Source organism: Carettochelys insculpta, chromosome 1, assembly GCF_033958435.1.
Source record: "Carettochelys insculpta isolate YL-2023 chromosome 1, ASM3395843v1, whole genome shotgun sequence".
Classification (NCBI taxonomy): domain Eukaryota; kingdom Metazoa; phylum Chordata; order Testudines; family Carettochelyidae; genus Carettochelys; species Carettochelys insculpta.
Window position 1 is genome coordinate 233,179,367 of NC_134137.1, and position 13,436 is coordinate 233,192,802.

General features: G+C 47.1%; 1 protein-coding gene across 3 annotated transcripts in view; it reads left to right on the top strand.

The window, feature by feature from the left end:
- LOC142007091 (transient receptor potential cation channel subfamily V member 6-like) overlaps positions 1-13,436 on the top strand; it is an 88,775-nt gene that overhangs the window by 36,540 nt on the left and 38,799 nt on the right. For 2 of the 3 annotated variants that reach the window (XM_074983625.1, XM_074983627.1), the window contains exons 2-4: positions 6,735-6,832; positions 7,084-7,206; positions 10,275-10,415. In XM_074983625.1, the coding sequence (XP_074839726.1) occupies positions 6,735-6,832; positions 7,084-7,206; positions 10,275-10,415 (362 nt within the window). The remainder of the gene's footprint in view (positions 1-6,734; positions 6,833-7,083; positions 7,207-10,274; positions 10,416-13,436) is intronic. The other variant, XM_074983626.1, reaches the window with a different exon arrangement.

Sequence of the window (13,436 nt, forward strand, 5' to 3'; positions counted from 1 at the left end):
GGCTGAAGAGCAGGAATAAGGGACACTGGCAACTTGTTGGGGCGGAAGGAAGCATGTGCATTTCTATTTCATAAGAGTATACTATGACTCCTCAGACAGCTGCAAACAAATGACCTAGCTTGCAGGCTGGGGACTTGTGCTCACAAGTTCTATTTCTATAAGGGTGTGTCTTTATTTTTGCAGAACTTTTGTAATTGTCTCAGAAATGTGGGGGTAGTGTCTCTGAGGGAGTTCAGCCAGAGCTGTAGGCACTTCTCAGTTCTCTTGTGATTGCCTCTTTCTTTCATTCCCTGCACCAGAAGTACAGGAACCTTCTGTGCCACTCAGGCCACCTCATTTCCTTGGATTACAGCCAGCAGTGTGCATCTGTTGCAAGGCTGTGGCTTGGAAGCAAGAGCAGTAGAAGTGGCTGTGGATATTTCTCTGGCCAGAAAAGCATCAGAGCAGATACCAAATTGAGATTCGCTCCTGCTGCCTTCTGTTCTCCTTTCCTACCCTAAGCAGCTGCATGTTTCAGAAAGAGAGGGAAGTGAAGCTAACACTGATACAAAGTGCCCAGTAGTCAGTTCAGGACACTGAAATCTTCTGTCCCCAGAACAGGTGCAGCATAGGCATAGCAGTGCAGATTTCCTGCATGCCCCGCCAGTCACCAGCTTGCTTCAGCCCTGCAGAGAGAAGGTCATTGTGTTCCATGGTTCATGCAGTCTTGGGCCTTCCCTGGGGAGGCTGGCAGAGCCAATGGAAAGGTATTATGGTTCTTGGGGCATGAACATGTGTCTGCTAGGAACTGAACTGAAGACTATTAATGTGTTTCAAACCGACGTCATGAAAAAGCCACTACTGCAATCTACAAATTATCCCAGTCAGCTCCTGACTCAGTGTAAATCTCGGGACTGTATGCATGGGATAGAATGGGTTCTTCTTCAGTCACTGGAGCCCATCTTTTACTTAGAGTTTGTCCTTGTTCACTGAATGCGGTACTGCCTATGTTGCTGGGTTTTCAGTTCACACGCCTGCTGAGAGACAAAGCTGGTCTCTGCAGTCTTTTAAAATATAGTTAAGCATTTTGTACTTTTAAAATAGAGGGGTTTAGGGATGATGGTTTGGGTCATTTCAGGGGCTACTGATGCCAGCTGGGGGAGCAGGTGCAGGGAGGGCCACCCAGAGGGCAGGGAGGCACATATCATAGAATCATAGAACACTAGGACTGGAAGGGGCCTCGAGAGGCCATCGAGTCCAGTCCCCTGCCCTGACGGCAGGACCGACCACTATCTACACCATCCCTGATAGACATCTATCTAATCTGTTCTTAAATATCTCCAGCAAGGGAGATTCCACAACCTCCCTTGGCAACTTATTCCAGTACTTGACCACCCTGACAGTTAGGAACTTTTTCCTAATGTCCAACCTAAACTTCCCTTGCTGCAGTTTAAGTCCATTGCCTCTTGTTCTCTCCTCAGAGGCCAAGAAGAACAAGTTTTCTCCCTCCTCCTTATGACACCCTTTAAGATATCTGAAAACTGCTAACGTGTCCCCCCTCAATCTTCTTTTTTCCAAGGTAAACAAGCCCAATTCTTTCAGCCTTTCTTCATAAGTCATGTTCTCCAGACCTTTTATCATTCTAGTTGCTCTTCTCTGGACCTTCTCTAATTTCTCCACATCTTTCTTGAATTGGGGTGCCCAGAACTGGACACAATATTCCAGCTGAGGTCTAACCAGCGCAGAGTAGAGCGGTAGAATGATTTCTCGTGTCTTGTTCACAACACATCTGCTAATGCATCCCAGAATCATGTTTGCTTTTTTTGCAACAGCATCACACTGTTGACTCATATTTAACTTGTGATCTACTAGAACCCCTAGGTCCCTTTCTGCTGTACTCCTTCCTAGACAGTCTTTTCCCATTCTGTATGTGTGAAACAGATTATTCCTTCCTAAGTGCAGCACCTCACATTTATCTTTATTAAACTTCATCCTGTTTACTTCAGACCATTTCTCTAATTTATCTAGATCATTCTGAATTATGACCCTATCCTCCAAGGTAGTTGCAACCCCTCCCAGCTTGGTATCATCTGCAAACTTAATAAGCGTACTTTCTATGCCAATATCCAAATCATTAATGAAGATATTGAACAGAACTGGTCCCAAAACAGACCCCTGCGGAACCCCACTTGTTATGCTTTTCCAGCTGGATTGAGCACCATTAACAACTACTCTCTGGGTGCGATTAGCCAGCCAGTTATGCACCGGCCTTATTGCAGCGCGATTTAAGTTGGACTTGCCTAGTTTGTCGATAAGAATATTATGCGAGACCTTATCAAATGCTTTACTAAAGTCTAGGTATACCACATCCACTGCTTCTCCCTTATCTACAAGTCTCGTTATCGTGTCAAAAAAAGCTATCAGGTTGGTTTGACATGATTTGTTTTTTACAAAACCATGCTGGCTGTTCCCTATCACTTTACTACCTTCCAAGTGCTTGCAGATGACATCCTTAACTACCTGCTCCATTACCTTTCCTGGCACAGAAGTTAAGCTTACTGGCCTGTAATTTCCTGGGTTGTTCTTATTCCCCTTTTTGTAGATGGGCACTATATTTGCCCTCTTCCAGTCTTCTGGAATCTCTCCTGTCTCCCATGACTTTCCAAAAATGAGAGCTAACGGCTCAGCTACCTCTTCTATCAGCTCCTTGAGGATTCTAGGATGCATTTCATCAGGCCTTGGTGACTTGCAGACATCTAATTTTTCCAAATGGTTTTTAACTTGTTCTTTTTTATTTCAAAAACTAACTCTACCCCTTTTCCACCAGCATTCTCTATGTCAGGCATTCCTTCAGACTTCTCTGTGAAGACCGAAACAAAGAAGTCATTAAGCATCTCTGCCATTTCCAAGTTCCCCATTACTGTTTCTCCCTCTTCACTGAGCAATGGCCCTACCCTGTCCTTGGTCTTCCTCTTGTTTCTAATATATTTGTAAAAGGCCTTCTTGTTACCCTTTATGCCTGTAGCTAGTTGGAGCTCATTTTGTGCCTTAGCCCTTCTAATTTTACTCCTGCATTCCTGTGTTATTTGCCTGTGTTCATTCTTTGTAATTTGTCCCAGTTTCCATTTTTTATAGGATTCCTTTTTTAGTTTGAGATCATGCAGGATCTCCTTGTTAAGCCAAGGCGGTCTTTGCCCATATTTACTATCTTTCCTACATAGGGGAATAGCTTGTTTTTGGACCCTTAATAATGTCTCTTATGTCTCTTATGGGGGCCTCCATTGAGCAATTAACACTGGCAGTGGCACAAGGGCGCGGTGCACCCTGTGAGTGCTATCATGAGTCACCCATGAGTCGGTTGTTTATTTCATTGTATACACATGACTCTGTTGTCAGCTGTGACCAAGTAGGAGACCAGGAAGGAAAAGAGGAACCCCATCCCCCCTCACACCTTGTACAAAGGCCCTACCTGATCTCTAGCTCTCAATCACCACTTTACCAACATGAAATGTACCTCTTCATCTTGATGATTAGCTTTGTTGACAGCTCTGTTTTCAGATACATGACTTCCATCCCCAGTCATCACCAGACACAGTTCTCACACTTGACTGGCTGATTGAATTTTGTGGAGGGAGTGAAGAGTTAGGAAAGACAGGCAGATTAGAAATTTTCTTTCACCTTTGAGAAAATGGTTCATCTGCTTTCATGGCAGAGACACTTTCCTTCCTCTCCTTCCTTCTTTCTTTCTTCAAGGCTGTCATTGCTTCATCTGACTCTCTGAACTGCCACCCGGCAGATCTCAGGCCTCCTTAGAGGCTTCCTGCAGCTGCTGGTTCTTTGGTATGTATGTCAGGGAGCATTCCTGAGCAGCTGTGTTTGGGGAATGGCTGGTGCTTGGTGGAGTTTATTTTGCAGGACTCCAAATCTCTTCTGTAAGAAATGAAATTTGTACTTCTGAAGAGAGGGAACAAACTATGTACTGCTTGGCCTGCAGGAAAAAAGAGGCATATATGGTCACAATATTTCTAAGTATCCAAATGTTATTTAAGATAGTAACTAGGACTGATGGAGTGAGAATTGAGCAAAGGAGAAATGTTCGAGCTGAATACTGGCAGGCACATTCCTCTGAAGCACTGAGCTGTACTTGTCTGTTAGGATCAGCTGGGTTTAACCCACAGGATCCGTTTCCTATCGTGAAAGGTGGAAATATGACGGACTTTGCCCCTTCTTCAACTGCAAAAGCTCCATGCAAACCCATGGGGCATAAGGACCAGGATCATTACGTACACATGCAAAGGCTTCATTCCCCCCTGTACTGGGCAGCAAGGTCATTGTTAGGGCATGAAAACAGGAATGCAGACATAGATCTTGGTGTGAACTGAACTGAATGGCTGATGGGACCGGCCATTCCCAAAACACGACCGCTCCAGATGTCTCGGTGGAAGACAAGAACGTGACCCCACACAGCTCTGCTGAAGCACCTTTGTTCTGAGCTGTAGTTCTCTCTGTTGGTCCAGTCTCATTCTGCACCACAGCTCTGCCATGACCCACCCTACTAGGCCTGGGCATGTCTTAGCACACTGTGCTGTGCTATTAGTTGCTAGAAGGGATTTACATCTTTTTTATATGAAACATGGAAGTACGTCTCATCAGTATATTCTCTGGGCCATCACCTTATTTTACCGTAAACTGCTTTCTTATGTTGGCAGACTAAGCTGGTGTAATGTCCCTGTGCTATGGTATGTTTGTGACTCACGTAGTCCATGTTGACAATGGGTAGGAAGGGTTCTCATTATAACCCTGCAGCCAGCTACTTGCCTGAATATGCCCAGGAGGGGATGTCACATCTGTGATTGCCACGATATTTTACTGAAAGGGGACATGTGTAATCTCTGCAGAAAACTAAGAACTCACTGATTGTTTTAGTTACTGTGGGATGGGTGTATGAAAAAATATTTTAGGAGCTATGTAACCCCTAGAACATTGTGTTCCAAAGCTGCGGGAAGAGATAATAGGGTGCTTCTTATGGCTAGCACACTCAACTGTCGGAAAAAATGACAGTCTATCCACCCAGCTCAGCCCAGCACAGGGTTCACATTCTGACAAGGTGCAGGCTTGGGTCTTTACAGCACAAAAAGCCCAAGAAAAGGGTCTTGATTGTGGGTTAGCGTCAGGGCAAGTGTAAGTTATGAAAAGAGACAAGCAGTCTGGAACTGTCTTAATAGGAGATAGGTAATCGCCACATATTATTTTAATTCAGAAATCTCATGGTAGCTTATAGGAGGATGGGGAAAATGCACCATCATGTTGTTTGATTGTCTCACATCCTGGAGTGCCTGACTCAAGGCAGATACCCCAAAGAAGTGGTGTGTTCTATGGTTAGATTTCACCAAGCCAGTAACAAATGTGAAGTCCTAGATCACTGTTAACAGTTTTATCATGGAGTCACAGACAGTTCCCTTAGACTCTCCAGTCTATCTTGCTACCTAGAGAAACTGAACTAGGTGAAAAATGGTACCACAGAACAGTGTTAGTATTTCTGCTTAAAACAACAGAGATTCCACTTGCTTTTCTGCTTGCCTACAGCACCTGACCTATGTGCTATAGTTCTTTTGCTATTCCAGCTTGTATTCTACTCTCATCCAGATTCAAAGATCTGGATTCTGCTCTCATTTATAAGGCCTAGGCTACACTACTCTGGGCCACTGATCTAAGCTACAAAACTTCAGTTATGTAAATAATGTAGCTGAAGTCAATGTACTTAGATCTGTAACAGCGAGGTAGCCGTGTTAGTCTGTATTCTACCAGAACAAACCAGCAGTCACGTAGCACTTTAAAGACTAGAAAAAATAACTTATTAGGCAATAAGCTTTCGTAGGGCAGACCCACTTCTTAACAGTTTCTTCCTGGTATAAGTTGATGGTTGACGCTCTCCAATTGACTCCACACATGCTTCTCATTCTGGTGGAGTTTCAGAGTTGATGGGAGTGTGCTCCCTGCTGAACCCATGGCTGCCCCTCATTTCAATGGGTAGTGAAGACCTGCCCTAAGTGTGTGGATCTGGAGTAACTGCGCTGAAATCAGTCAAATTACATCTCCATTAAACCAATTTGAAATGACAACTTGGCCCAAAGCATTATGAAGTGCCCACTGACTGTGTGCGTCTGTGTGTCAGAGAACAATGGAAATGTTAATTCTCTGCTTTGACAAGAATCACTGATCTAACGTATAGCAGTCTATGATCACTAGTGGTTATAGAAATCTGCTAGTGAGTCTGAAATGGAAAGGTAGCATTTTACAGTTGTGCAAAAAATGCATTGAAATGCTTTGCGCATGATCAGATATGACAATGCTGTGGGCTGGGTGTGGGAAATTAGTGGGAATTTGGCTTGTTACTTCATAATTTCCTACTATTAGCAATTTTTATTCAAGAATTATAAATATTATGTAAATAACCTGGAATCATATCACAAGCACAGAGGGAATTCTGTTTCCTATGTGGCATTTTTTATCAGGACTATAAAGGGTTTTAAAATGGACTACAATTCCCTTGGCTATGCAGAGATTGGCCTCATAGAAAAGGAATTACTCATGCATGTGCCTGTCTAGCTTTTTTAGGCATTTCTGTGCTATCATCTTAGTAATAAAATACTGAATCCTTGTTTTTTGACTTCTTTGCTTACATAGAATAAAATGTTTACTGTAAATGTCATATTTGTTTTAAGGCTCTAATCTGCAGATTTTTCTTCTTGCAGAATCTGGGAGTCTCCCCTGCTCCAGGCTGCCAAGAAAAACGATGTCCAAACCATCCAGAAACTGCTCACCTGCCACTCTTGTGACCTTCATCAAAGAGGTAGGGTACTCCTTGTGCTGTCCCTGACTAAGGGAGCTGCAAAAAGAAAACACCTTGGGACCGAGAGTCTGGAAAATGGTAATGCTTTGTAAGCACAAGCAAAGGTTGATCTTGCCAGGTTGGGGTGAAAAGACTGTTGCATGAGGATGGGAAGCCCTCAGGATTGAGCGTGTTACTTTTGGTAAAATTCATCTGAGCAGGCTGGCTAAGGAATATATGATCCACGTATGTGACTGTCTCTCTCTCTCCAGGTGCATTGGGGGAGACAGCCCTTCATGTGGCTGCCATGTATGATAGCCTGGAGGCTACACAGATTCTGATGGATGCAGCTCCAGAGCTTGTTAATGAAGCGATGACATCGGAATTCTATGCAGGTAAGAAAGGCAAAATGAATAGACATGGGCTGATGCTGCCAGAAAGACTGGGAAACATGGCATAGTCTTTAAGGTTCAGTTCGATTTGTGTCCAGACTCCAAAGGGCCTTTTACAAAAGGGTCAGTTCAGGGGAGTCATATTTTCTGTCCCTTAACTACATTTACAGCAACCAATGGGTGCTGTGGGTCCTCACCAGCCCTCCAGGAAATGAAACCAATGCCAAAGAGGTGCATTTAGAGCAGTGTTTCCCAAACTTAGAGCATGTGTACCCCTTTCAGGATTTCGGCCTTATTGGCGTACCCCCTCTCCCAGTGCCATCCCAGGGCTTATCTCCTGGGTTTTAGTCATTTATTTTCTGCTGCGTGTCCCTTGAAATCCTTTCAAATACCACCAGTAGTACGCATATCACACTTTGGAAAACACTGATTTAGAAGATCATTTTAGGCTTGAAAGATATCCTATTGCCAACCTCCACCTCAAGAAAGGAGGTCCAGTAATTATATCTGGACTCCTAGCTAAACAGAGTCAAGTTTTGAGTGGAAAATCTCCAAGGAAAGACATGCTGGAGGAAGTCATATTGATTTGGAAGGCGATGCTTTGTCCATCTAAGTTATTACTGAACCTAGTATCCGGCTGCAGTGCTAGAGTGAGATATCCTCCTTGAAATGGCGAGATTGATTCACTAGAAGTTAGTTTCTTCTTCCATTGGCTTTGCCTCCTGCCCCCACCCCCGTCCACACACCGCCCCAATGCTCACATGGCGGTAGGAGGATTCACCTTTGTTGGAGTGGCTATCTTCCAGCAAAGACTTAAAACCTAGGTCCTCCGGAGTGGGGTTATTAATTCCAGTGTTTGAAGATTACATTCTACCATCATTAATTCCCTCTGCATTTTCACTTTGATGTGCACTTTTAATGCAAGGTTTGACATGAATTGCACTGTCACCAAGCATCCAAGATCTAAGTGGCATGGCCATGCAACTGCCTAACAAGCCCTGTGCGGGGCCTCAGGACTGTCATGTAGAGCATTGGCTCTGCCCTCTGGCCCCAGCACAGAGCAGCAGCAGCCTGAGCAGAAAAGCTTGTCCCTCCGGCTGGCTGCAGCAACTCTGTGCTGGGTCCAAGTGTGCCTCCCCTACACCTGCTGGAGCTCCATGCTGGGGCTGTGAGAGGGGGTCTCTTTGCCCCATCTGTAGCAGCTCCATGATGGGGCTATGGGAGGGGACACTCTCCCCATTCACAGCAGCCCTGTGCTTAGGCTGGAGGAACACGTCTCTCCTTTAGCCATGGTGCCCAGCTAGGAGGTGTCCCTCAGCTGCTACTGCTGGGGGATAGGTGTCCCTTCCCTGGTCCCCACTCAGCCTAGATCAGACTTGCCGTGCATAGGGAATGGGTACCCCTCCCCCAACTGTACCCACTGGAGCAGCGGCATCTGAGGAATAGTCCCTCTCCTCTGGCACCACTCTGCTGTGGTAACAGGGGGCTGGAGGTAGTCCTCGCTCCCTGGGACAGCCTGCATACTGAACTCCTCGTCCCTGGCCACACCCCAAAGCCTGTACCCCCACCCAAAACCCTCACCCTGCACCCCAACCGTCATCCCCAGCCCTGAGCCCTTCCTGCACTCCAAGCCCCTCCTCTTAGCCCCACTCCAGAGCCTGCACCTCCAGCCAGAACCCCTACCCCAACCTTCTGCCCCAGCCCTGAGCCCCTCCTACACTCCAGCTCCTCAGCTGCAACCACACCACATACGGTCCATATGCAGAATGACTTTTCTTATGTCACACGTCACCTCCATACTGGTGCACGTAACAAAAGTTATAGACTCACAGCATACTAGAACAGGAAGCTAGAGGGAACACGGCTGCACCTCATTGAAGAGCTTCCTCCTCTACCCCAGAGCCAGGTGCAAGAGAGGAAGGAATATGATCTAGTGGTTTGAGTAGGGGGTGGTAAACTTGATGCCAGCCATCATCCTGTTATGAAGCCAGTCACTTTGTTCCTCTGTACCTCAGTGTCAGGCTAGTGAGCCCAAGCGAATGTGAAGTTTAATTGATGAGCATTTGTGAAGTGTTCTGAAATCCTCAGCTGGAATGTGTTATAGCAGTGTAAAATATGAACAGGAGCATAAGTGGAATTAATGGAGCACTAAAGCATTTCACTGACAAGGGGTGAGAGAGACATCACAAGGGTCATTTATTTAACAGCAGTTCAATTGATGGTTGCAACTCCTACCTTATGGTGAAGACACAATAGAGACTGTACTCGTAAAAATACGCAGCAAAAGTCTGCTCTCCTTTATGCTGGGGTGAATCCTGCGAAGTCACAGAGGCAGTCAGTGCTGTCATTTTCTAGGGAAATTACCCACTCACGTATGGTTGAAAATCTATATAAGCTGGCAGCATGACCTCCTTAGGTCCTTTGAACACCCCAGACTTTGTCCACTGGCTTTCTCAGTTACAGTAGACCCTGGATTTAATGGACCCCGATTTAATGGACATCGGAAGTGATGGACCCCAACCCCAACAAATAAATAAACAAAGGCCCATGACTCACCAGAGCCACTGGAGCTGTTGGGGCTGGAAAAGCCGCCAGACCTGCCGCAGCTGGAGTCACCAGTGCTCCTCCCGCCAGGGGTGGGGAGCATACGTGAGTGCCCCTTGCCTGCACATATGCACCCCACCCTTGGTGGGAGGAGCGTGTGGAGGCTCCAGCGGTGGCGGCCTTGGCAGCAACTCTGGCTGCAGCTGCTCCAAGGGCTTCTCCAGCCCTGGTGGCTACAGTGGTGGCACTGGCTCTGGCAGCTCTGGTGAGTGGTAAACATTTATTTGGGGGGCAGGGGGAAGCCTGGCTAGAGGATGGGGCTCCGCAGAGAATCCTGCCCTGTACAGTGCAGCAAATCATTCGGCTGTAACAGATGTTTGGCACGAGCAGACACCCCTTGCCCTCTAGTAGTTTGTTAAACTGAGTGTTTGCTGTATTCCTTAGTAAAGAGGCCACAACTGCACAGCGCCTCTGGTCCTTGTGGTGAAACGCTGGTGTTACACAAGGGGTGTGATTGTGTGTTGCAGGGCAGACCGCTCTCCACATCGCTGTGGTGAATAAGAATTTCAGACTTGTAAAGGCGATGCTTGAGAAAGGTGCTGATGTCAACAAGCCACGAGCCACCGGTTATGTCTTCAGACCCAATGGCCACAACCTCATCTATTTTGGTAGGGCTCCGTCTGCAGGCCTTGACTGCCACAAGACTCTCCTTCTCTGGGGCACTCCTGAATTCTGTGAGCTCTCTGGATCTGCTCTCTTTCTGTTCCCCTCTCTGTCGCTGGCAACAGGCGCCCATGTGTGCAGTAACAGAGAGGGAGCCGTGCTAGTCTATACACTATCAAAACAAAAAACAGTCAAGTAGCACTTTAAAGACTAGCAAAATAGTTTATTAGGTGAGCTTTCGTGGGGCAGACCCACTTCTTCAGACCATAGCCAGACCAGAACAGACTCTGTGCCTTAAATATTGAGTCTGGTCTGGTACAGCTATGGTGTGAACAAGTGGGACTGTCCCACGAAAGCTCATCACCTAATACATTATTTTGCTAGCCTTTAAAGTGCTACTTGACTGCTTTTTGTTTCCATGTGTTCAGGGGATTCCTGCTGCAGCATTCTGCTCCTGGAGTTCAGCTTTCATCTTCTAAAGTTGTTAATTTTCTAGCCCATGTGAAGAACACTTGCCCCTAACATGACCTGAGACCAAAAGGGTTATGTCTGCCTGTTTCTGCAGCCAATCTGCTCTACTAGCCGAGTGAGCAGATCTGGATGATGACTCTGGAGCCTAATGATAACATTATTATGCCATTGTTGCACTCCCAGACTAGGGACAGCTACAAGTGAAGTTTTATTGACTGTAGTATTAAAAACAAACAACCCCCTACACATTACACAAGTCCCATTACTGGTCAGACCTTTCAGAGCACACTCATTTCTGAGTCTGCAACCAGAGCATCCCTTTTGACCCACTCGGCAGCTTTCGGTCCTTAAAGGGATGGGACACAAGTGACTCTAACCCTGCCAGTCCCTTATGATTCCTGCACTGTCCCCTCAGAAATGTAATTTCTGTTAACAAAATACAGTAAAGTCTCAGCCAACGTGAACTCAGAGTGCGCGACCCCACTCTTATGTGTCTGACCCAGACCCCACCCCCAGTCTGGTTTAAACCACCTGCAAGCAGCTCTGGTTCAAACTGCCGCCCCACATAGCTCCAGCGTGACCCCCGTGCCAGCTCACAAGTTGCCTGCCTGCCCACCCCCTGCGGTTCTAGCGCGATCCCCACTCCCGGCTCACAAGCTGCCTGCCTACCCGCCCATGCCGTGCCGCTCCGGCGTGACTCTCATGCCAGCTCACAAGCCACCCCCCCACCCCGCATGGCTCTGGTGCGACCCCTCCCACACTGGCTCATAAGCTGTCCCCCCAATCCCGCCTGACTCTGGTGCAACCCCCCTGCCGGCTCACCATCCAGGCATGGCTCTGGTTCTGGCTCAACTCCCCGCCACCCCGCAGCCCAGCTCACCACCCGCGCTCAACTCCACCCCTCATCCCCCTGCAGCCCCAACCCACTGCCAGGCTTAACCGTCCCCAACGGCCCCCCCAGCCCAGTACTTACCTTTCAGCTGCTTCCCCGGCTGCAGAACCTGTGCTCTGCCGGGGAAAAAGCTACCCCAACTTGCACGAAATCCGGGTTTATTGGAGGGTGCGTGGAATGGAACCCTCCCATACTGAGACCTTACTGTATAATATACAGTGCATGGATTTGACGTAATAGCAGTCATTCAAGTTCCACAAGCTTGTAAAGGGCATTGTCATGTCAAGATTTATTTATAAGAGAAAAGAAATAGAAGAGAGTTAAAATGTTTAAAGAAACCATATATATATATAAGAGATTGCAAAGTTCTTATATCAGGAAGCAGATGAAATTAAGACAAAATGGGGTTATTTCCAAGGTCTATCATACTCCCTCCAATGTGGATGGAATTTTACTGTTCCAAACAAAAGGCCCTGGCACAGCTTGTGGAAAATTACAGGGATAAAATGAAGGGCAGGCCAGGATCAGATTAACAAGTCACATGTCCTTCTGGGCTTCGATGACTAACAGAAATAGGCTTATCCATATTCTGGCTAAGGCAGGGGTCAGCAACCTGCGGCTCTGCAGCTCTTTAAGGAGCCACTTGCAGCTCTGAGCTCTGCTGCCACTGACTCCCCTGGAGGCTGCTGTGGGTCCAACAGAATTTAGGGTTTTTTTCGTTTAAACAGCAGCAGCCTCTGGAGCCACTGAGCAGTCAGCTGCAGCAGGGAGCCCTGCAGAAGTCAGCTGGCTGGGCAGGGGGCCCCGGAGAAGAAAGCTGACAGAACAGGGAGTCTCCCACTGTGTGCATGGGGGAAGCCTGCCAGAGAGCTGGGGGATGGGGGGAGGGCGAGGGCGGCTGAGTCTGCTGGAGCCACTCAGAGAATGAGGAGGAAGAGAGAAGTGTGGGGGAGGTGGCAGCCATGAAGGAGAGCTATGCTTGTGCTCTGAGGTGGGTTAAGCCTGGAGATGGGAGGGTGGGTTTGGGTCTGATGGGAGGCAGATTTGGGGCTGATAGCGGTTAAGCCTGGAGGTGCGGGACTGGGTTGGCGGCTGATAGGGGTTAAGCCTGGTGATGGGAGGGCAGGTTTGGGGCTGAAGGTATTAAATCTGGAGATTGGGGAGGGGCAGTTTGGGGCTGAAGGGCTTAAACTTGGAGATGGGGAGCTGGTTTAAGGGAGGGGGCTAAAGCTTGGGAATGTGGGTATCTTTACTTTCTAACTGGTACAAATCATGTGTGCGCTGTTCTTAAATAGGGGTTACAAAAAGTATGGTTTGACGTTATTATTTTTATATATTAAAGGTTGCCTTGTATGCATGGGCATTGTGGCTCTTGAAGGATTGATATTGTAATTGAATTTGAAAAAAACAGTTCTTCTCGCTATTTTAGTTGTAGACCCCAGAGCTTATAACTCCCCAGGCCCATTGGGAGAGTTAAGTATTCTTTGAAGGGCCATGAGGTGCCCGTGCTTCCATCAAGGATGTTGCCATGAGGACTTATATTTGTTTTTCTGGCAGAAGAGGGTGTTTGTGATGACAAATTTGTGTTCTGCACATTTTGTAAGGAGACACACTCCACTGGAGTTGCTGTTGATGACTCCTTCTTTCCATATGGTGGTCTGCC